Source organism: Mustelus asterias, chromosome 8 (assembly GCF_964213995.1).
Source record: "Mustelus asterias chromosome 8, sMusAst1.hap1.1, whole genome shotgun sequence".
NCBI lineage: Eukaryota > Metazoa > Chordata > Chondrichthyes > Carcharhiniformes > Triakidae > Mustelus > Mustelus asterias.
The window spans coordinates 118,956,423-118,980,737 of record NC_135808.1 but is presented as its reverse complement, the minus strand read 5'-3'; the positions used below and the strand labels follow the sequence as shown (position 1 = coordinate 118,980,737).

Sequence of the window (24,315 nt, the reverse complement as noted above, 5' to 3'; positions counted from 1 at the left end):
TGACAGCCAATGAAACACTTTAGAAGTGTAGTCATTGTTTTAAGGTAAGAAACACAGCAAACAATTTGTGAACAGCAAGTTTCCACAAAGGCAACAGGCATTAGTATTACTGAGGGATAAATATTGGCCAGAACATTCGTGAGAATGCTTCTTCAAAATAGTGTCTTGGGATCTTCCATGCCTATCTAATGGCACCTCTGACAGTGCAGCTGTCAGCCGAGGTTTTATACTCAGGTCTTGAACCCACAATCTTATGACTCTGGCATGAGAGCCATGGCTGGCTCTACTCAGCATCCTATACAAAGAATGAGAAGTTATTTACTGCAATTTAATAATTTAATTCTCATTGTTAAACAGAATATTATTAAAACAAAAACAATTCCCCCAACTCGGGCAGAGTGTTTCTTCATTTGACAGGGTTGATGGTTCTTCCATCATTCAGTGGGTGGGTTTCCCAAACCGAGCCAGAGAGATTGGCAACATTCCAGATGCAAGCCTTGGTTTCATAACTCTCCAGCCCTATACCCATCCATCTAAATTACTCTAGTGTCCAAATATCTCAATTCTGAACACCTCAAGAATAGAACATCCACGACCCTCCTCAGTAGACAACTCCAAGGATTCACAATCCTCCGAGTGAAGCAATTTCTCCTCATCCCAGTAAAGTTTATTTATTAGTCACAAGTAGTCTTACATTAACACTGCAATGAAGTTACTGTGAAAATCCTCTAGTCGTCATACTCCAGCGCCTGTTTGGGTACATGGAGGGAGAATTTGGCATGGCCAATTCACCTAACCTGCACATCTTTCGGAGTGTGAGAGGAAACCGGAGACCCGGAGGAAACCCACACAGACACAGGGAGAATGTGCAAACTTCACACAGACAGTGACCCAAGCTGGGAATCGAACCCGGGTCCCTGGCGCTGTGAGGCAACAGTGCTAACCACTGTTCCACCCTAAATGACTAAAGTACTAAATTACCAATTCCTTATCCTAAGATTATGACCCCCCTCCCCTCACTCAACACAACCCTCCCACTGCTCCCATCCCCTCCTAGTTCCACCACCACTAACCCCGTCCCCCCGCCCTTCTCCCTGTTCCAGACCTTTAAGTCAGGAGAAACTACCTCTAGCCCGTCAAGCCTACTAAGCATTTTATACAAGAATGAGTTTATTTAATTACAAACCCATTTCTAGCAAGATGAGAATTATAGTAATGGAAACACTATTTCAGTGGAATTATGATTTCATAGCTGGTTTACAACAGAAAGCTAAGCACATACCAAAAAATCAGAATCCTTACAGTGCAGGAGGTGGCCATTTGGCCCATCGAGTCAGCACCGACTCTCCAAAAGAGCATTTGCACAGCTTCCCCCCCCGCCGCAGTGAGTGGAGAATATAATTCATGAAAAGAAATTGAGGAACACATCCATCTTACCTTTGCAGCCTGCTTACCCACATCTTTAATCTCCGGTCCACAGATAGTATCTACATAAGTATTGCAATGCTTAATCTCCATTTTTAAAATGTGGAAAACGTTAACCATGTTAAGGTTTTAATTTTATCCCAGGCCCCTCATTTAACTAAAAGCTCGTGAGCTGATCGCTTGTGACAGGACAATACAGAGCTTTTTATTAAAATAATTTTTATTTCTTTCTTTAAAGTTACTAGGCCAATGCTCAGTGTGGAAGGGGCCAAACCCTTAATCCATCTCCTTGCTTGCTCCAAAAAACAATTCAACTTCAGATTGAATCTAATTCATAGTCCCCACAAGTGAGACAAACAAGATCCAAGCTGACAAGAGGAGGCATTACACCCCGATCTTAGGCTTGATCTTAGCCAAAAGGCCCAGAAAATACATAACTGAGGGTCAAAAGAAGAGTTGGCCAAATGCCTGCTCCTAACTCATTAACTTATTCATAACCCATCATATTTTATAGTGCATGCGACTTCCACAGTACATTAATTAAATTACGCAGCAAGACTTTTTTTTAGGGCATGCAACTTTCACATTACATTAATTAAATTATGCAACACAGATGACTCTCTGGCACATGTATTAGAATTTAATTCTGTTTACTACAGCCCTTTAATAGCTCTGCCCATTTTTTTTTGCTTTTCTGTGAATTTAAATGTTTTTGCAATGTGGGCTCTCCCAAAGCAAAAGGCAGCCTCTGTTGGTAAGGACACATTTCCTACGAACATCAGCCTTAGGCACACTGCACCCAGGATGTAGAAACATCAGAGGCACGGACACCGGAAGACGGTATATAATTTCTCTCTGTAATTCTCTGGAACCAGCTGAAAATAACAAGCGAAACAGGCCGCCTAATTCAAGGCTGAAAAATCACTAATTTACATTGATTAAGAGACACCCAAGTACAGAGGAGCAAAATGGATCAATCAGCTGTGTGGGTTCAGTGGTAAAGACTACATTCACCGCCACTGCTTTAAAAACCGTTTTAAAAACAGGCATTAGTCCCATAACACAAGCTGCTCGTCAAGTAACTTCTGTAATTTGGATTACACATTCCCGATCAAAGCTTCGACACGAGCCAGAGACTTCATGGGATCTCTGCAGCCAATATAGTGTAACAGCAAAATTAAGAACATGTGCTGATAGTCAGTTATAGATCCCTTTTTCCCCTTTAATCTTGGAAGGAAGACAGCTAAATATCAGGCACAATTCACAGCCAACCAAAATGATTTTACGTCACCAGGGATAAACTGAAGTCTTGTGTTTCCAAAACTTATTCTTACTGTGACCCCGTTTTATAAGTGCCTCATACTCTGTGGAATTTTTCCGCCTCTCCCGCCCCGATTCCAGGGCGGGCGAGGCTCACAGAATGGAATTCTCCATTGGCCTCAGGCGGGATTTTACGAGGCTCTCCCAAGCGAGGTCGCAAGATCCCGCCCTGTATGACCCCAGGGTGAAAGTTTGGGTGGGGGGTGGGGTGGCTGGGTGAGGAAGACCTCAGTTGTTGAGCATGGTGTGACACATCTCCCCCGAGGGAGAGGTGATGAGCAAAGTTTCCCCGAAATGAAATGAACGCCTAGCCATTCACAGGCTTTGCTTAGTCTGCGGCAACCATCAGGCCTCGGGGAGCACTCCATTAAGTCATGCTCACCGATGGATTTATAATACCATAAGATATAGCAGCAGAACTAGGCCATTCAGCCCATCGAGTCTGCTCTGCCTCACAGCTGTCAGCATTCAGTCCCACCTCTACAACAGCCATTGTGCCCTTGGAGCTTGCGACCCCAGAATCTCATCTCATGGCAGAATCTCATCTCGTGGCAGAATCTCATCCACTGGCAGGGGTGGGGTGGGGGTGGGGGAACCACGCGCAGCTCAGGAAGCCTTGAAATAGACAACCTGGTGATCAATGTTGAATAGCTCTGTCACCTGGATGTACTTTATATTTTTTAACACATGCTGCAAAATTCAAGGCTGTGACCAGAATAGAGACAATTCCTCTGCAATCACACTGTGAATGGCTGGGATTGATCTCCTGCACACAGTTTGTATTGTGGAACTGTCCCCCACTCACTGCATGTTGCTGGAGAAACCACCCTGCTTTTATCAGGAGTTGCTGCAGTTTGCGGGGCAGGCGATGGCCTAGTGGTATTATCACTAGACTATTAATCCAGAAACTCAGCTAATGTTCTGGGGAACCGGGTTCAAATCCCGCCACGGCAGCTGGTGAAATTTGAATTCAATAAAAAAAATTTGGAATTAAGAATCTCCTGATCTACAGATCTTCAAAGTTTCGGTAGGGGAACATGTGGCAAATAGTGACCACAATTCTGTTAGCTTTAGGATAGTGATGGAAAAGGACGAGTGGTGTCCCAAGGGTAAGGTGTTGGATTGGGGGAAGGCTAACTTTAGTGGGATTAGGCAGAAATTGGCAGCTGTTGATTGGGAGAGGCTGTTTGAGGGTAAATCCACATCTGGCATGTGGGAGTCTTTTAAGGAACAGTTGTTAGGGCTGCAGGATAGGCATGTGCCTGTAAAAAAGAAGGATAGTAAGGGTAGGATTCGAGAACCGTGGATAACCAGGGAAATTGAGGGATTGGTCAAAAAGAAAAGAGAGGCGTACGTTAGGTCCAGGCAGCTAAAAACGGAGGGAGCTCTGGAGGAATACAAAGAAAGTAGGAAAGAACTCAAACGAGGAATTAGAAGGGCAAAAAGGAGTCACGAAATGTCCTTGGCAGACAGAATTAAGGAGAATCCCAAGGCATTTTAATCATATGTTAGGAACAAAAGGGTTGTCAGGGAAATAATCGGACCTCTCAGGGACAAAAGTGGGGAATTATGCTGAGAGCCCAAAGAAGTAGGGGAGATCCTAAATGAATACTTTGCGCCTGTATTCACAAAGGAGAGGGATGTGTTGACTGGGAGTGTCTCGGAGGGGAGTGTTGAACCGTTAGAGAAAATCTCCATTACAAGGGAGGAAGTGTTAGGTTTTTTAGGGAATATAAAGACTGACAAATCCCCAGGGCCTGATGGAATCTATCCAAGGCTGCTCAGGGAGACGAGAGATGAAATCGCTGGGCCTCTGACGCAAATCTTTGTCTCGTCACTGGACACAGATGAGGTCCCAGAGGATTGGAAGATAGCTAATGTGGTCCCGTTATTTAAGAAGGGTAGGAAGGATAACCCGGGAAATTATAGGCCGGTGAGCTTGATGTCCGTGGTAGGGAAGTTGTTGGAGAGGATTCTTAGAGATAGGATGTATGCGCATTTAGAAAGGAATAAACTCATTAACGATAGTCAGTGTGGTTTTGTGAGAGGGAGGTCATGCCTCACTAACCTGGTGGAGTTTTTTGAAGAAGTGACTAGAACGGTTGACGAGGGAAGGGCCATGGATGTCGTCTATATGGACTTTAGTAAAGCGTTTGACAAAGTCCCTCATGGTAGGTTGGTGCAAAAGATTGGATCTCATGGGATAAAGGGGGAGGTGGCTAGATGGGTGGAGAACTGGCTTGGCCACAGAAGACAGAGGGTGGTAGTGGAAGGGTCTTTTTCCGGCTGGAGGCCTGTGACTAGTGGTGTTCCGCAGGGCTCTGAATTGGGACCTCTGCTGTTTGTGATTTATATAAACGATCTGGAAGAAGGTGTAACTGGGGTGATCAGTAAGTTTGCGGACGACACGAAAATGGCTGGACTTGCAGATAGTGAGGAACATTGTCAGAGGCTACAGAAGGATATAGATAGGCTGGAAATTTGGGCAAAGAAATGGCAGATGGAGTTCAATCCAGATAAATGCGAAGTGATGCATTTTGGTAGAACTAACGTAGGAGGGAGCTATACGATAAATGGCAGAACCATAAAGGGTGTAGATACGCAGAGGGACCTGGGTGTGCAAGTCCACAGATCCTTGAAGGTGACGTCACAGGTGGAGAAGGTGGTGAATAAGGCATATGGCATGCTTGCCTTTATAGGACGGGGCATAGAGTATAAAAGTTGGGGACTGATGTTGCAGTTGTATAGAACGTTGGTTCGGCCGCATTTGGAATACTGCATCCAGTTCTGGTCGCCACACTACCAGGAGGACGTGGAGGCTTTAGAGAGAGTGCAGAGGAGGTTTACCAGGATGTTGCCTGGTATGGAAGGGCTTAGTTATGAGGAGAGATTGGGTAAACTGGGGTTATTCTCACTGGAAAGATGGAGAATAATAGAGCTGTATAAAATTATGAAAGGCATAGACAGGGTGAACGGTGGGAAGCTTTTTCCCAGGTCGGTGGTGACGTCCACGAAGGGTCATAGGTTCAAGGTGAGGGGGGGGAGGTTTAACACGGATATCAGAAGGACGTATTTTACACAGAGGGTGATGGGGGCCTGGAATGCGCTGCCGGGCAAGGTGGTGGAGGCGGACACACTGGGAACGTTTAAGACTTATCTAGATAGCCACATGAACGGAGTGGGAATGGAGGGATACAAAAGAATGGTCTAGTTTGGACCAGGGAGTGGCGCGGGCTTGGAGGGCTGACGGGCCTGTTCCTGTGCTGTATTGTTCTTTGATGACCATGAAACCATTGTCGATTGTCAGAAAAACCATCTGGTTCACCAATGTCCTTTAGGGAAGGAAATCTGCCGTCCTTATCTGGTCTGGCCTACATGTGATTCCAGAGCCACAGCAATGTGGTTGATTCTCAACTATCCTCGGGCAACAGGGATGGGGAATAAATCCTGGTCAGCCAGCGACGCCTATGTCCCACGAATGAATAATAGAAAAAAAGTTTCAATGATGAGGAGGCCTGTCTGCTGGGGCTCCTCGAGACTCTTTTAACTTGGACCTCATCAACAGAAAAGCAAAATACCGCAGATGACAGAAATCTGAAATAAAGAGAGAGAATGCTGGAAATACTCAGGAGGTCTGGTCAGTTTTGGGTCTATCACCAGAACTGGGAGAGTTAGCAACGCAATACGCCACTCCCTGGTCCAAACTAGACCATTCTTTTGTATCCCTCCATTCCCACTCCGTTCATGTGGCTATCTAGATAAGTCTTAAACGTTCCCAGTGTGTCCGCCTCCACCACCTTGCCCGGCAGCGCATTCCAGGCCCCCATCACCCTCTGTGTAAAATACGTCCTTCTGATATCCGTGTTAAACCTCCCCCCCCTCACCTTGAACCTATGACCCTTCGTGGACGTCACCACCGACCTGGGAAAAAGCTTCCCACCGTTCACCCTGTCTATGCCTTTCATAATTTTATACAGCTCTATTATTCTCCATCTTTCCAGTGAGAATAACCCCAGGTGAAAGGGATGAAGGTGGGAACAACAACAAGATGCTTTTACCCAGAGCTGAAATGGTTGTCACGAGAGGCCACAGGTTTAGGGTGCTGGGGAGTAGGTATAGAAGAGACGTTAGGGGTAAGTTTTTCACTCAGAGGGTGGTGGGTGCGTGGAATCGGCTGCCGGTAGTGGTGGTGGAAGCGGATTCGATTGAGTCTTTTAAGAGCCTTTTGGATAAGTTCATGGAGGTTAGTAAAATAGAGGGTTATAGATGAGCCTAGAAGGTAAGGAAATTGTTCGGCGCAACTTTTGGGCCGAAGGGCCTGTTTGTGCTGTAGCTTTTCTATGTTCTATGTTCTAAGACGCAAGGTCTGTGATAGAATCATCGAATCCTACAGTGCAGAAAAAGGCCATTCCGCCCATCTGGACTGCCGCAACTCTGGCAAAGGATATCACCCAGGCCCTTTCCCATAACCCCATGTATTTACCCCGCTAATCCACATAACTAGCACATCTTTGGGGTGGGGGGGGCAGGCAGGAGAGATTAAATGGTGAAAGGTTTCAGGGTGCAACATCAAAGGGACAAGTAAAGAAGTGAAAGATGTGCCGAAAGGAGATGATGGCCTAGTGGTATTATCGCTATACTATTAATCCAGAAACTCAGCTAATGCTCTGGGGACCCAGGCTCGAATCTCACTACAGCAGATGGTGGAATTTGAATTTAATAAAAAATATCTGGAATTAAGAATCTACTGATGACCATGAAACCATTGTCGATTGTAGGAAAAACCCATCTGGCTCACTAATGTCCTTTAGGGAAGGAAATCTGTCATCCTTACCCGGAATAGCCTACATGTGACTTCAGACCCACAGCAATGTGGTTGACTCTCAAACACCCTCCAAGGTCAACCAGGAATGGGCAATAAATGCTGGCCAGCCAGCGATACCGTTGTCCCATGAACAAATAAAAGACATGAATGGCAGGATAACTGCCATCCAAACCCAAAATAAAGGAGATTAGAGAAGCAGGAAAGGCCTAACCAGCAAATAAACGCTAAACAAAATGGGGACTGAGGGAGGTGATGAGTCTGGAACAAGCTACCAGAGGTAATAGTCGAGGCGGGTACAATTTTGTCTTTTAAAAAGTGTTTAGCCAGTTACATGGGTAAGATGGGTAGAGAGGGATAAGGGCCAAATGCGGGCAATTGGGACTAGCTTCGGGGTTTAAAAAAAATGGTGGCATGGACAAGTTGGGCCGAAGGGCCTGTTTCCATGCTGTAAACCTCTGTGACTCTATGATTTTTATCTAAAACTGTGGAACACAAAAGTGAAGTCCAGGGGGTTCACTGGAAGACTGCAGCAGGCCAGAGACAAGGTGCAGAATGAAAATGCTCAGCCTTTAGTTTGCTGGGAACCCAGCCCACCTTCAATTTACTGGTTGATGCAGTGCAGCAAATAAACACCCTGCTGTTCAAACAGCTAGTGATGATACGCTGCTATCACGATCGAGAGAATTCCAGATACAATGCCACTGGCTTTTGTTTAAAAAAGACAAAGCTCAGATTGATCCATCCATCCAGAGAGATAATGATAACTGCTGCTTCTGCCACAATGGTGATTTTACACACGTGAAGAGATCACAAGCCTGGGCTGTTTGGTCAAACAATCTGGATCTGATGAAGGATTAGGATGTGAACAAAGTGCAGACTGACCCTGCCCGCTTGCCCTTCCCACTCTCATTCAATGTCACCCATGCAGATTAGAGTCTGTCCCACAAAGCCGTCCCCACTTTTCCAGCTGCACACTCCCATACATAGAATAGAATAGAATAGAATAGGAGAATCATAGAATACCTACAGGGTAGAAGGAGGGCATCCGACCCATCGAGCCTGCACTGACAACAATCCCACCCAGGCCCTATCCCCGTAACCCCATATATTTACCCTACTAATCCCCCTGACACCAAGGAGTAATTTAGACGGCCAATCTACCTAACCCGCACTGTGGGAGGAAACCGGAGCACCCAGAGGAAACCAACGCAGACACGGGGAGAATGTGTAAACTCCGCACAGTCACCTAAGCTGGGAATCGAACCAGAATCCCTGGTGCTGTGAGGCAGCAATGCTAACCACATGTTTTGCATGATATTAAAATAAATAAAGGTTTGTATGACCTGACACCGGCCAGATCACCGATCGGTTGGATGCACAGACATGAATGTCTCAGGCTAGAATTTCCTTCCATGCGTCAATTTAAAGACACTCTCCCCTTTGTTTCATTTTCCAGGGGTGTTATTATCTCTGTACTTTGGGGTAGCCAGGCAAACATGATCAAAGTTCCATTTGAAGAAGAACAGTGACTGTTCGTAAAGGCAAAAATTGGGAGTTACTAACCCGGCAACATGGCAGTTAGTTCAACTCGTACATCATTTCTTTTTTAAAACAGTAAAGAGCTGCCCTTCTTCAGCTCAAACCTCCACTGAATGTACCAGAAAACAATGGGCCCTTCTAAAGAAAGGCGTGCTGTTTTTGGGTGGGGAGCAGTTGTATATCACGCAACTATCTGCAAACAATTTGATCACGGAATTTAATCCGAGGATGACTATGGCAGTGGGGGCGTTGGGGGGATTAGTTTGTCACAGGGACCCTTGCCCCCTCGAGTGAAGCAAGCGGGTTACACATCATCATGGGAAAGAAGCTCAATCATTCACCACCAGGGACTTTTTACTGAACTAGGAGCTGACTAAGTTGTAATAGAATAAATAATAAGTAACCCTTCCGTACTGTTCTATGTTCTATTAACCCCAGCAAAGGGAAAGTAATTTATGCATTGTTTGCATTAAAAAAATTAGAATCTTCACACACGCGTATGAATCCCAATATGACCTCAACAGACCATCTCTGCTGCCTTCTCTAGCCCCGATTCCCTTTCCATTTCTTGGATTTCAGCCAACTTTCTCCCCTGTGAAAGTTGGGTGAACAAAAGGGGAGTGGCACGGTGACACAGTGGCTAGCACTGCTGCCTCACAGCGCCAGAGACCCAAGTTCAATTCCCAGCTTGAGTCACTGTCTGTGTGGAGTTCGCACGTTCTCCCCGTGTTTGTGTGGGGGGTTTCCTCCGAGTGCTCCGGTTTCCTCCCACAATCCAAAGGTGTGCGGGTTAGGTTGATTGGCCAGGTTAAAAATTGCCCCTTAGAATCCTAAAATGCGTAGGTTAGAGGGATTAGTGGGTAAATATGTGGGGGTAGGGCCTGGGTGGGATTGTGGTCGGTACAGACTCGATGGGCCGAATGGCCTCCTTCTGCACTGTAGGGTTTCTATGATTTCTATGATCTATGAACAGAGCATTTTACCCAGGCCCTATCCCCGTAACCCCACATAGTTACCCGGCTAATCCCCCTAACCTACACATCTTGGGACGCTAAGGGGCAATTTACCATGGTCAGTCCACCTAACCTGCACATCTTTGGAGACTGCGGGAGGAAACCGGCGCACCCGGAGGAAATCCACGCAGACATGGAGAGAGAATGTGCAAACACCACGCAGATGGTGACCCGAGGCTGGAATTGAACCTGGGTCCCCTGGCACTGTGAGGGAGCAGTGCTCACCTCGAGATTTACGGGTAGCATAGGCATGCAAACGTACTTTGAGAATCCATTTCTATATTTAAAAGAAAAATCAAAAAAGAATATAAAAGCACCAATGGAAGACAGAACAGCATACACACTTCAAACCCTTGACACACAGCCGCAGCTTAATTCATTTTGTCAGGTAGGTCTGGCACAGTTGGAGGAAAAATGTTTGACCTCATAATTTTCCCGGAATAATATTGTGAACTTCTGACCCCTCCTACATTACCCCTGCCAAAACAAATGTAGGAACAGTCTGATTCCATTCGCAAAGTATGACTTCAGGATGAGAAAAATGCCGTGCCATTTTTGCTTACGACTGAATTAACTACAACTATCAAGTAGCTTAAAACAAGAAGATAAACTTACTCGTGTTCCAGCCCAAGAAGATACATTCACATACATAAATCAATAGTGCATGAAACAGAGAATGTCGAGGCCATGTATAGTTGTCAGGTGAAGCAAGGTTAAAAGGTGAGGACAATTGGATTTGAGAACACAGGTGTAAGTATTTTAATGTTGGACATTCTGTCCTCTTCCAATAAACACTTGGGGGAGGATAGAATTGGAGCCAATTTATTTATTTTTTTAAAAAAAGCACACTTTAGGATTTATTTAAAGTTACACATTAAAAACACTGGGCGGAATTCTCCCCCCAAAATTCTAAGTGTCGAATTCGCGTGAAAGCTGGAGTATTTCACGCTGGTTTTTTCAGTGGGAGTTCAGAGAAGAATCGCCCCCATCAGGCTCTGCGCCCCTAGCCTCCCCCACACACCCTGCCCCCTTGGCACTACCCCATGCCCGATGGGCAGTGCCAAGGTGTCCCCTGGGCATTGGCACTTTGTCCCTTGGGCAGTGCCAGGGGACACAGGCTGGCACTGCTAGGGTGCCAATGCCCAGGGGGCATCCCCAGTACCCAACCCTCTGGGGGGGGGGGGGGGGGTCCTGATTGCCCCCCTTTATTCCAGCGGGGTTGGGCCACTAGCTCCCCGAAAGTGGGGAACTACTGTAGACCCCGCTACAGTGAAAGACTCTGGCGCAGTGGGAGATGCTAGCGAGCACAGAGACTTCAGTCCAGGGCCCACTCATCGTGTTTAAATTATATTACAATGGCCATGTAAGTAGTCTTTGGGAGACACAAGCAGAGCGCGTACGCTCGTACGAACCCAGCGAATCGGCCAACGCGTGAATCTCCCGGCCCTCTGCGCTAACCTTTTAGCGCAACAGGATGGGAGAATCGCGGCCACTGTTCTTAACTGAAGAGCACTTCCATAGGGACTCTACCTACCTACCTACCTGCCCGCCTCGCCCACACCCCCCCCCCCCCCCCCCAACGTTAGTGACCACCACGTGCAAACAGTTAATATACAATTAACACTCATTGCCCAACCTATAGCTGATACGCAAAAGGATTTGTGATGGTTTTAGGCCAGGTTGTTGCTGGGCACTGCATGAAGCAATTCATGGCTGAAGTTCATAGAATTCATAGAAACCCTACAGTACAGAAAGAGGCCATTCGGCCCATCGAGTCTGCACCGACCACAATCCCACCCAGGCCCTACCCCCATATCCCTACATATTTTACCCACTAATCCCTCTAATCTACGCATCCCAGGACACTAAGGGGCAATTTTTAGCATGTCCAATCAACCTAACCCGCACATCTTTGGACTGTGGGAGGAAACCGGAGCACCCGGAGGAAACCCACGCAGACACGAGGAGAATGTGCAAACTCCACACAGACAGTGACCCAAGCCGGGAATCGAACCCAGGCTCCTGGAGCTGTGAAGCAGCAGTGCTAACCACTGTGCTACCGTGGCCGTGCCGTGTGGCCAACGGACACATACTGACATATCGTTGATTCCACTTTCCCCAACCACACGCTTCACCTTAGCTGATTTGGCACGAGAGTGATCACACCGCCTTCACCTCACAGATATTTCTCCTATTGCTGCCCAAGGTTGTAGAAACATTTAAGAGCCAAAATGAAAACTAAGCTGATGTCCTTACGTGAGTGTGGCTCCTTTTTTCCCCCCGGATGGAGTAAAGATTTTGATTATGATATGCATATTGATTAGACTGATGTTAAGCAATGTGCCTCGATTCAGTTCAGGCTCTTTCTTGTGTACACAGAACGAAGACGGCTTCCACAAACTGCCCCTCAACCCCTACGAACAAAGATTTTCTCCTTTTTGCAATGGAATGAATGAGATTTAATATTAACCCTTTCCCAAAGTTTCTTGCAACGGACAATGTGGTTTATCTCACTTTATTCGCATGACCACAGTATTCTGGCAGGCCACCATTTACAGGTTAAATTGAGTAAGTCAGATTTATTTGCAAGAAAATGAATTATAGAGACAAGCGAATAAAACAATCAACCTTCAGTGTGATATTTGACTCATGCAATGCTGAAACAAGTTCTCGATTACGAAAAGTTAAATGTTTTAGTTTTGCCTATGTGGTTTCAATTTCATCTCTGGTATATCACGTGGCAAAGACTTTCCACAGAGCCTCTTCCTTACAAAACTTGGCTGGTAAGTTGGCATTCAAACAAGAAACTTGAGATGCAGGAAAAATTCCAGACCTATTATGCAGGTTTTCTGGGGACTCTGAGGCAATTTATAATACACAGGATCAAAGAAACTCACTTAAATCACCAGGCAATTAATCTTATCAATCAAGCTGATCATTCAAACAGGGTGAGAAAAGCATACATTTATGGTGCTTTTGTTTGCTTTTGCAACCTGGTTTTTGGCATCAAACAACTAATTTGCTGTAATTGCCAGTTTGGATCAAAGAGAACTTGATAGCCTCCCCCCTCAGAAAGATATGATGTAATTTTCCTGTGAATAAAAGGAACTTCCAGTAGGACACTGATTGCCCAAGCTAGTCCCCATTTAAAAAGGTATATAATCGCTGGGAACTGCTTCGACACTCGCTTTTTGTTTTAGCTTTTATGAGAAACTTACTGAAATGCAGGAAACATATAACTGAACGAAATTGATTATCCAAAAAGAGACTTATTACACCTCCCCCATCCGCCGAACAGTAAGTCATCCCTCAACAATACTGATAGCTGAAGCCCATTTTAAATTCACAATAATCAAACAAAATAACACTTTTGGTGGCACAGTGGTTAGCACTGCTGCCTCACAGCACCAGGGATCTGGGTTCGATTCCTGGCTTGGGTCTCTGTCTGTGTGGAGTTTGCACATTCTCCTCGTGTCTGTGTGGCTTTCCTCCGGGTGCTCTGGTTTCCTCCCAGTCCAATGATGTGTGGGTTAGGTTGATTGGCCATGATAAATTGCCCCTTAACATCAGAGGGACTAGCAGGGTAAATATGTGGGGTCATGGGGAAAGGGGCTGGGTGGGATTGTGATTGGTACAGACTGGATGGGCCGAATGGCCTCTTTCTGCACTGTAGGGATTCTCTGATTTTAGCCACTGTCTGTGTGGAGTCTACACGTTCTCCCCATGTCTGCGTGGACTTCCTCCAGGTGCTCCGGTTTCCTCTCAAAGTCTCAAAGGTGTGCTGGTTCGGTGCATCGACCATGCTAAATTCTCCCTCAGTGTACCCGAACAGGTGCCTGAGTGTGGCGACTAGGAGATTTTCACGGTAACTTCATTGCAGTGTTAATGTAAGCCTACTTGTGACACTAATAAATAAATAAACTTTAACTTAGTCTGGCTGAGTTCATCTGGAAAAATCAAAGACCAATAAACATAAGGATAGGTAAGCATGACTCCTGGTGCATTGAAATATTATTTCCTCCGCTAAGCTCCAGCACTTGTTAAGGACATAAACACAAATAAACACTTCGAAGGTTTACCAGGCTGATTCCTGGGATGGCAGGTCTGTCGTATGAGGAGAGACTAAGTCGGTTAGGATTACATTCACTAGAGTTTAGAAGAGTGAGAGGGGATCTCATAGAAACGTATAAAATTCTAACAGGGTTAGACAGGGTAGATTCAGAATGAATGTTCCCGATGGTGTGGGAGCCCAGAACTAGAGGTCGTAGTTTGAGGATAAGGGGTAAACCTTTTAGAACTGAAGTGAGGAGCGATTTCTTCACCCAGAGGGTGGAGAATGTGTGGAATTCACCACCACAGAATGTAGTTGAGGCCAAAATGCTGTCTGATTTCAAGAAGAAGTTAAATATAGCTCTTGGGGTTAAAGGGCTCAGGGGTTATTGGGTGGGGGGGGCAAAATCAGGATATTGAATTTGTTGACCAGCCATGATCATAATGAATGGCGGAGCAGGCTCAAAGGGTCAAACGGCCTACTCCTGCTTCTAGTTTCTATGTTTCTAAATACATTGAACACTTCAGCCAGCTGCATTGCAGGTTTTATGCTTCTTCCGGTTGCAAATACTTTGACCACGAACACACAGATTTTCTGCTACTGTAACCTGTTTGCATCAGATTTCGGTATTTGATGATTTACCGGACAAGAGGAGAAAATGTGCATTGTACGCAGCCTTCCATGACCACGGGATGCCCCAAAGCACTTTACAGCTAGTTAATCACACTGGAAACGCACTCATTGTTTGAAGGTAGAGAATGAGGCAGTTAATTAGTGCAGTGAAGCCCAAAGGAGCAATGAGGCAAATAACCAGATAATCCATCACAGTTGTCATTGATTAGTGGTGACTTTGAAAGTCAACAGCACCAACTTATCCTATTTTCCTTTGGGTGGAAAACATTGCTTTCCTGCGAAGGCGCTCTCTCAAATCATGCCAATGTTTGCCAGGTTTTCCCACTTGGAAAGGTCCAAAAACTATTGCCGTGTGGCTCTTCTTGAAGACAGTACTTTTGGACCCATTTTGTAACATTGGTATAGAACAATCTTGTGTGTCCACTCCCGACGGACAAATTTTCACTGCACCACTCCAGACTGGCTTGGGCTAGTCCTGAAGGACGTTGTCTGCAACACTGGGCCTGCAGCTCGTGGTGAAGGAACCAAGAGGAAAAACAACTTACTGGACCTCGTCCTCAGCAACCTGACTGTCACTGATGCATCTGACCACGACATTCTTGGGAGGAATAACCACCCATAACCCTTGTGGAGATGAAGTCCCATCTTCAGATTGAGCATATCCTCCACCACATTGTGTGGCACTAACAAGGTCCAAAACTTATCTTTATCCCTGAGGCACGGTGGCACAGTGGTTAGCACTGCTGCCTCACAGCATCAGGGATCCGGGTTCAATTCTGGCCTTGGGTCACTGTGTGTGGAGTTCGCATGTTCCCCCCATGTCTGCATGGGTTTCTTCCGGGTGCTCCGGTTTCCTCCCACAGTCCAAAGATGTGCAGGTTAGATTGATTGACCATGCTAAATTGACCCTTGTTGTAAGGGAACTAGTAGGGGAGATATACGGAGTTAAGGGGATAGGGCCTGGGTGGGATTGTTGTCGGTGCAGATTCAATCGGCCGAATGGCTTCCTTCTGCACTGTAGGGATTTTATGATTCGATTCTTCTATGATTGGAGTCATAGCAGTATAACAATGACACTTGTGGTCGTTGAAAGCCAAACATCTCAGTCCCAGAACATTACTGGAGTTCCTCAGGGTAGTGTCCTAGACCCAATCATCTTCAGTTGCTTCATCAATGATGTTCCCTGCAACTTGAGATCAAAAGCAGGGATGTTGGCTGATGATTGCACAGAGTTCAATACCATCTGAAACTGCTCAGATACTGAAGTATTCCGTGCTAATACGCAGCAAGACCTGGACAACATTCAGGCTTGGGCTGACAAGTGGTAAGTAACATTCTCACCACACAAATGCCAGACAATGACCATCTCCAACAAGGGAGAATCTAACCATTGCCCCTTGACATTCAATAGCATTACCATCGCTGAATCCCCCACTATCAACATCTTTGGGGTTACCATTGACCAGCAACTGAACTGGACTAGCTATATAAATGCTGTGGCACCAAAGGGCGGTACGGTGGCACAGTGGGTTAGCACTGCTGCCTCACAGTGCCTGAAACCCAGGTTCGATTCCCAGCTTGGGTCACTGTCTCCGCAGAGTCTGCATGTTCTCCCCGTGTCAGCGTGGGTTTCCTTCAGGTGCTCTGGTTTCATCTCACAGTCCGAAAGACGTGCTGTTAGGTGCATTGGCCATGCTAAATTCTCCCTCAGTGTATCCGAAAAGGCGCCGGAGTGTGGCGACTAGGGGATTTTCACAGTAACTTCAATGTAAGCCTACTTGTGACACTAATAAATAAGCAGGTCAGAGGCTGAGGGTTTTGCAGCGAGTAACCCACCTCCTGATTCCCCAAAGCCTGTCCACCATCTACAAGGCACAAGTCAGTAATGCGATGGAATGCTCTCCACTTGCCTGGATGGATGCAGCTCCAACAACACTCATGAAGCTCGGCACCATCCAGGATAAAGTAGTCCGTTTGATTGGCACCACGGCACCATCTTAAACATTCATTCCCTCCACCACAGTGGCAGCCGTCTGCAGCATCTCCTGGATGCATTGCAACAGCTCACCAAGCCTTCAACATGGCCCCTTCCAAATCCCTGACCTCAACCAACAAGAAGGACATGGGCAGAAGATACTTGGGAACACCGCCACCTGGAGGTTCTCCGCCAAAGTCACTCACCATCCTGACTTGGAAATATATCTTGGAAATATATACTTTTTGTTGGCAAAGCTTGCTAGGTTACGGACAGGCCCCATGCGTCTCTTATCTTGTGAACCAGAGGCTGACTGCACTCAAAGAAAATCAATGAGGCGAGTCACAGGCAGAATGTAATAGGTTAAAAACATTGACAGTCCCACCTGCCTTAAACATTACACAGTAAGAAGTTTAACAACACCAGGTTAAAGTCCAACAGGTTTATTTGGTAGCAAAAGCCACACAAACTTTCGGAGCTCCAAGCCCCTTCTTCAGGTGAATGGGCTCACCTCACTCACCTGAAGAAGGGGCTTGGAGCTCCGAAAGTTTGTGTGGCTTTTGCTACCAAATAAACCTGTTGGACTTTAACCTGGTGTTGTTAAACTTCTTACTGTGTTTACCCCAGTCCAACGCCGGCATCTCCACATCATTAAACATTACAATGACACCACTGTCAACTCTGCTGACATCTAGTGGTAGAAACTCAAACTTTTCCCCCTCTTTTCACTCAGCTGTCCTGGAGGAGTTCAATCAGAAATGCATAGCAACCTGAGACTGGAAAATTGCAACGTTTAACCGTGGTCCACAAGTTCTTCGTACTAGAAAAGCAACAGCATATTATACAAAATATTAAGTAAATTTATTTATTAGTGTCACAAGTAGGCTTACATTAACACTGCAATGAAGTTATTATGAAAATCCCCTAGTTGCCCACACTCCGGCACCTGAGGGAGAATTTAGCGTAGCCAATGCACCTAACCAGCACGTCTTTCGGACTGCGGGAGGAAACCGGAGCACCCGAAGGAAACCCATGCAGACACGGGGAGAACGTGCAGACTCCGCACAGACAGAGACCCAAGCCGGGAATCGAACCCCTGGGTCCCTGGCGCTGTGAGGCAGCAGTGAACAAAGAACAAAGGAAATTACAGCTCAGGAACTTGGCTCTTCGGCCGTCCAAGCTGGCAACAACCATGCTGGGGACCATATCCCTGTATTCTTACTCTAATCGTGTCATTGTCAAGACACCCCTTAAAAGTGCTAACCATTGTGCCACAGTGTCGCCCAGGCAACACACAGCAAACCAGTCAGCACCTGCAGAAAAATAAACAGGTCAAATCTATGCTTTGGCTACAGGCTCCGAAATCCCAATTCAGTAACTTTAAACTTCAACTATATCCTCGTTTCCAAATTGGAGGGGAATGTCCAAGTGATGGTGTTTCCGGACATCTGCTGCCCATGTCCTTCTAGATGGTAGTGGTCGTGGGTTTGGAAGGTGCTGTTGAAGGAGTCTTGGTGAATTCCAGCAGTGCTTCTTGTAGATAGTAAACATGGCTACCACTGTTCATCACGGGGCTGGAGGGAGTGAATGGAGTGCCAATCAAGCGGGGCTGCTTTGTCTTGGATGGTGTCAAGCTTTTCGAATGTTGTTGGAGCTGCACTCATCCAGACAAGTGGCGATTTTTGCATTACACTCCTGACTTGTGCCTTGTAAATGGTGAACAGGCTTTGGGGAGACAGGAGGTCAGTTACTTGCTGCAGAATTCCCAGCCTTTGACCTGCTCTGGTAGCCACAGTATTCACATGGTTAATCCAATTCCGTTTCTGATCAATTGTAATCCCCAAGACGTGGATAATGGGGAATTCAGTGATGGTAATGTCACTGAATGTCAAGGGGCAATGGTTAGATTCTCTCTTGTTGAAGATGGTCATTGCCTGGCACTTGTGTGGCACAAATGTTACTTGCCACTTGTCAACCCAAACCCAGATATTGTCTTGCTGCATTTGGGTCTGAGTCGTCGCGAATGGTGCTGAACATTGTGCAATCATCAGTAAACATCCCCACTTCTGACCTTATGGTGGAGGGAAGGTCATTGATGAAGCAACAGAAGATGGTTGGGCCTAAGATACTACCCTGAGGAACTCCTGCAGTGATGCCCTGGAGCTGAGATGATTGACCTCCAACCACCATAACCATCTTCCTTTGTTCCAGGTATGAGTCCAACCAGTAAAGAGCTCCCCCTGTCCCCCTATTTCCATTGTTTCCAGTGTTGCTAGGGCTCCTTGATTCCAGACTCGGTCAAATGCTGCCTTGTTGTCAAGGGCTGTCACTCCCACCTCAATCTGGCATTCAGCTCTTTTGTTCATGTTTGAACCAAGTCTGTAAAGAGGTGAGGAGCTGAGTGACCCCGGCAGAAACCCAACTGAGCGTCAGTGAGCAGGTCATTGCTGACTAAGTGCCACGTGACAGCACTGTTGATGACCCCTTCCATCACTTTGCTAATGATCGAGAGTAGACCGATGGGGCGGTAATTGGACAGGTTGGATTTGTCCTGTTTCTTGTGTGTACAGGACATACCTGGGCAATTTTCCACATTGCTCGGTAGATGTCAGTGCTGTAGCTGTACTGGAATAGCTTGTCTAAACACGTGGCAGGTTCTGGGACACAAGTCTTCAGTACTATTGTTAGAATATTGCCAGCGGGGTATCATAGAGTGAATGGAATTGGCTGATCTGTGATGTTGGGGATCTGCGGAGGAGGCCGAGATGGATGACCCACTCGGCATTTCTGGCTGAAGATTGCAGCAAATCTTTTGCACTGATGTGCTGGGCTCCTCCATCATTGAGGATGGGGACGTTTGTTGAGCCTCCTCCTTCGGCGAGTTTAAATATCCACTACCATTCACGACTGGATGTGGCAGGACTGTAGAGCTTAGATCTGATCCATTTGTTGTGGTATGGCTTCGCTTTGTCTATCACTTGCTGTTTGGCATGCAAGTAATCCTGTGTTGTAGCTTCATCAGGTTGACACCTCCTTTTTAGGTATGCATGGTGCTGCTCCTGGCATGCCCTGGTTCACTGAACCAGGCTTGATCCCCTGGCTTGATGGTAATGGTACAGTGGGGATTATGCTGGGTCATGAGGTTATAGTTGAGTACAGTCCTGCTGCTGCTGATGGCCCTCAGTGCCTCGTGGATGCCCAATCTTAAGTTGCTAGACTTGTTCAAAATCTATCCCATTAGCACGGTGGTAGTGGCAGTACATGGTAATCAATAAGCTTCCTTGCCTACGATGGGTAAATACATGGGGTTATGGGGATAGGGCCTGGGTGGGATTGTTGTCGGTGCAGATTTGATGGGCCAAATGGCCTCCTTCTGCACTGTAGGGATTCTATGATTGACTTGAAGCCATGAGACTTCATGGGGTCCAGAGTCCATGTTCAGGACTCCCAAGGCAACTCCCTCCCAACTGTATACCACTGTGCTGCCACCTCTGCTGGGTCTATCCTGCTTGTTAGACAGGACGCACCCTGAAATAGTGATGGTGGTGTCTGGGACATTATCTGTAAGGTATGATCCTGTGAGTATGACTGTGTCAGGCTGATGATACAAAGATTGGAGGTGTAGTGGACAGTGAGGAAGGTTTTCAAAGCTTGCAGAGGGATTTGGACCAACTAGAAAAATGGGCTGAAAAATGGCAAATGGAATTGAACGCAGACAAGTGTGAGATATTGCACTTTGGAAGGACAAACCAAAGTAGAACGTACAGGGTAAATGGTAGGACTCTGAAGAGTGCAGTTGAACAGAGGGATCTGGGAATACAGGTACAGAATTCCCTAAAAGTGACGTCACAGGTGGATAGGGTCGTAAAGAGTGCCTTTGGTACATTGGCCTTTATAAATCGGAGTATCAAGTATAAAGGTTGGAGTGTTATGGTAAGGTTATATAAGGCATTGGTGAGGCCGAATTTAGAGTATTGTGTACAGTTTTGGTCACCTAGTTACAGGAAGGATATAAATAAGGTTGAAAGAGTGCAGAGAAGGTTCACAAGGATGTTGCCGGGACTTGAGAAGCTGAGTTACAGAGAGAGATTGAATAGGTTGGGACTTTATTCCCTGGAGCGTAGAAGATTGAGGGGAGATTTGATAGAGGTGTATAAGATTTTGATGGGTATAGATAGAGTGAATGCAAGCAGGCTTTTTCCGCTGAGGCTAGGGGAGAAAAAAACCAGAGGGCATGGGTTAAGGGTGAAAGGAGAAAAGTTTAAAGGGAATATTAGGGGGGGCTTCTTCACGCAGAGAGTGGTGGGAGTGTGGAATGAGCTGCCGGATAAAGTGGTAAATGCGGGGTCACTTTTAACATTTAAGAAAAACTTGGACGGGTTCATGGATGAGAGGGGTGTGGAGGGATATGGTCCAAGTGCAGGTCAGTGGGACTGGGCAAAAAATGGTTCGGCACAGAATAGAAGGGCCAAAAGGCCTGTTTCTGAGCTGTAATTTTCTATGGTTCTATGGCTGTTGCTTGACTAGCTCTCCCAAATTTGGCACTAGCCCTGAGGTGTTAGTAAGGTGGACTGTGCAGGGTCAGCAGGGCTGGGTTTGCCATTGTCGTTTCCGGTGACTAGATCTATGCCGGGTGGTCCATCCGGTCTCATTATTTGTGCTGTCCTTTATAGTGGTTGGATACAACCGAGTGGCTTTCTAGGCCATTCCAGAGGACATTTAAGTGTCAGCCACATTGCTGTGGGTCTAGAGTCAAAGGTAAGGCAGATCAGGTAAGGATGATCTGATTTTGTTCTTTGGGTAGGGGTTTTAGTTCAGTCGGGCAGCATGGTCGGTGCAGGCTGAGGGTGGAAGGGCCTGTTCCTGTGCTGTAATTTTCTTTGTTGTTCTTTGATGTTAGATCTCCTTCCCTAAAAAGGACATTTGTGAATCAGCTGGGGTTTTTTTTTAAAAAACGACAATGATTTCATGGCCATCGTTTCAAATTCCACCACCTGCTGCGGTGGGGTTTGAACCCTGGCTCCCAGAGCATTAGTCTGGATCTCTCGAATACTATTCCAGCTCACAATACCACCACCTCCCCGACTGGGCATTGGTATCCCTATCAATTAACATTAAGAGATCTACCATTATATGGGACAAGTGCTGGAAAATGGAATTCGTGCGACTTTAGTGGTAGTTATTGTCGTTGCAGACTCGATGGGCCGTGTTGTATGACTCTATGACTTTCCTGCCTGGGATCAACCTGGCTGATGAATCTCTGCAAGCTCTGTGACCATGGAGTCCCTCATGGTCAGGCCTACTTGCCTCCGATGTCCACACGTCGTCATATATCCAGCAAAGCTTGCTGCGCATCCTAAGTAGGAGTAAGAATCTAGTATTGTTTTGCCGTCTTTGCTAATTTACTGGTAGGGTTAAAGATAAAACTTTCCAATTCCTGCTCCTGATGCCAACTAGGGACCTCTGCTGGACAAGTTCATATTTACACCCCTACAAAATATAGACATTTTATACTGGCGCATCTGGCTCAGGCATCATTGGGACTAAGTGGTGATTGTCCTGTCAGCCGACAATACCACAAAAGAATGTGAATTAAGACACAGCATCTGTAGTGCCCAGCCCACGTTAACACTTACCTGAGGTTCAGTATTCCCTTTGGTCCTCGCAGTCTCCAGGATGCGGACTCTCTCTGCGCTCATCTTGTCCGTGTTAGCAATGACATAATGCCTGGGAGCATATGAAGCAGAGAGGCTGCCCACTAGCCTCAGAATTTCTGTTGTGTGCCCCCCTGAGAGAGAGAGAGAGAGAGACAGAGATTCAGGCATGAAACACTATACCAGGCCAAACACGTCATAATCGATTAGTTTTGCCACAAGAACTTACACTACAAAAACTTACATTTATACAGCATCTTTGTCATGAAAACACCCAAAAACAATTCACAAGCAGTCCAATCATCCAAAATCTGACCCAAGGTGATCCAGAGATGTGTTTTAGGGTCACCTTAAAGGAGGAGGGAGAACATCAGGAGCTTGTGGCTCAGTTGGTAGCAGTCTTGCCTTTGGGTCAGGCGGTAGTGGGTTCGATTCCTAATCCAGGCATGGCCTTTTGGCCAAGATCAAGCGTCAGATCAAGCCCAAGATGGGGTGCAATGCCTTGTCTTGTCAGCTTGGATCTTGTTTGTCTCTCTTGTGGGGACCAAGAGATGGATTCAATTTGAATTGGTTTTCAGAGCAAACAAGGGTTTTGGGCTTACTCAGTCCACTCTGCATATTGGTTTGTCACTCTAGTGCAGTACTGAGGGCATGCTCCACTGTCAGAGGTGCCGTCTTGCAGATGAGACACTAAAACAAGGCCTTTTCGGCCCTGTCGGGGGACACAAAAGATCCTATGGCACGATTTCAAAGTGCAGGGGAGTTATTCCCCATATCGTAGCAAAGATTTATCCCTCAATCAGCATCACAAGAAAGGAGCTACAAATAAGTGGAGGGATGGTCCTGTTATCATTAAGTACACTCAAGGCTGAGATTTTTAATCAGTAAGGGAAACATGGACAACCCAAGGGTACCGTCTGGGTGTTCTCCTGCGTGTTGGCATGCAGGTACAGCAAATACTCAGGAAAGGCTAATATTATTGTTTATTGTGAGGAGAATTAAATACAGAAGTATGGAGGTTATACTTCAGTTATACAAGGCATTGACAAGATCTTGTGGACAGTAATTTTTTTTAGTTTATTTATTATTGTCACAAGTAGGCTTACATTAACATTGCAATGAAGTTACAATGAAAATCCCCTAGTCGCCACACTCTGGCGCCTGTTTGGGTACACCGAGGGAGAATTTAGCATGGCCAATACACCTAACCAGCACGTCTTTCGGACTGTGGGAGGAAACCAGAGCACCTGGAGGAAACCCACGCAGACACGGGGAGAACGTGCAGACTCTGCACAGACAGTGACCCAAGCCAGGAATTGAACCCGGGCCCCTGGTGCTGTGAGGCAGCAGTGCTAACCACTGTGCCACCCCCTATGTGGTCACCTTATGTAAGGATGTAAATGCATTGGAAGCAGTTCAAAGAAGGTTTACTGGACTAATACCTGGATAGGGCAGGTTGTCTTATGAGGAAAGGTTAGGCTCATGTCCCCGGAGTTCAGATGAGTAAGAAGCGACTTGATTGAAACATAGAAGGTCCTGACAAGATGGATGTGGAAAGGATGTTTCCCCTTGTGGGAGAATCTAGAACTCGGGGAGTCACTGTTTAAAAATTAGTCACTCATTTAAGACAGAGATGAGGCATTGTTTCTCTCAGGGGGTGGTGAGTCTCTGGAGCGCTCTTTCTCAAACGGCAGTGGAAGCAGGGTCTTTGAATATTTTCAAGGCAGAGGGTGGATAGATTCTTCATTAACAAGGGGGGGGGGGGGGGGGAGAAGGTTATTGGGGGTCGGCAGGAATGTGGAGTTGAGGTCACAGGTCAGCTGGGATCTTGTTGAATGGTGGAGCAGGCTCGAGGGGCCGAATGGCCTACTCCTGCTCTT

General features: G+C 46.4%; 1 protein-coding gene across 1 annotated transcript in view; it reads right to left on the bottom strand.

Annotated features, from left to right (window-relative positions):
- Nucleotides 1-24,315, bottom strand: part of alg14 (ALG14 UDP-N-acetylglucosaminyltransferase subunit) — a 97,436-nt gene that overhangs the window by 68,000 nt on the left and 5,121 nt on the right. Inside the window, exon 2 of the mRNA XM_078218822.1 lies at nucleotides 22,418-22,569. Within this exon, the coding sequence (XP_078074948.1) occupies nucleotides 22,418-22,569 (152 nt within the window). The remainder of the gene's footprint in view (nucleotides 1-22,417; nucleotides 22,570-24,315) is intronic.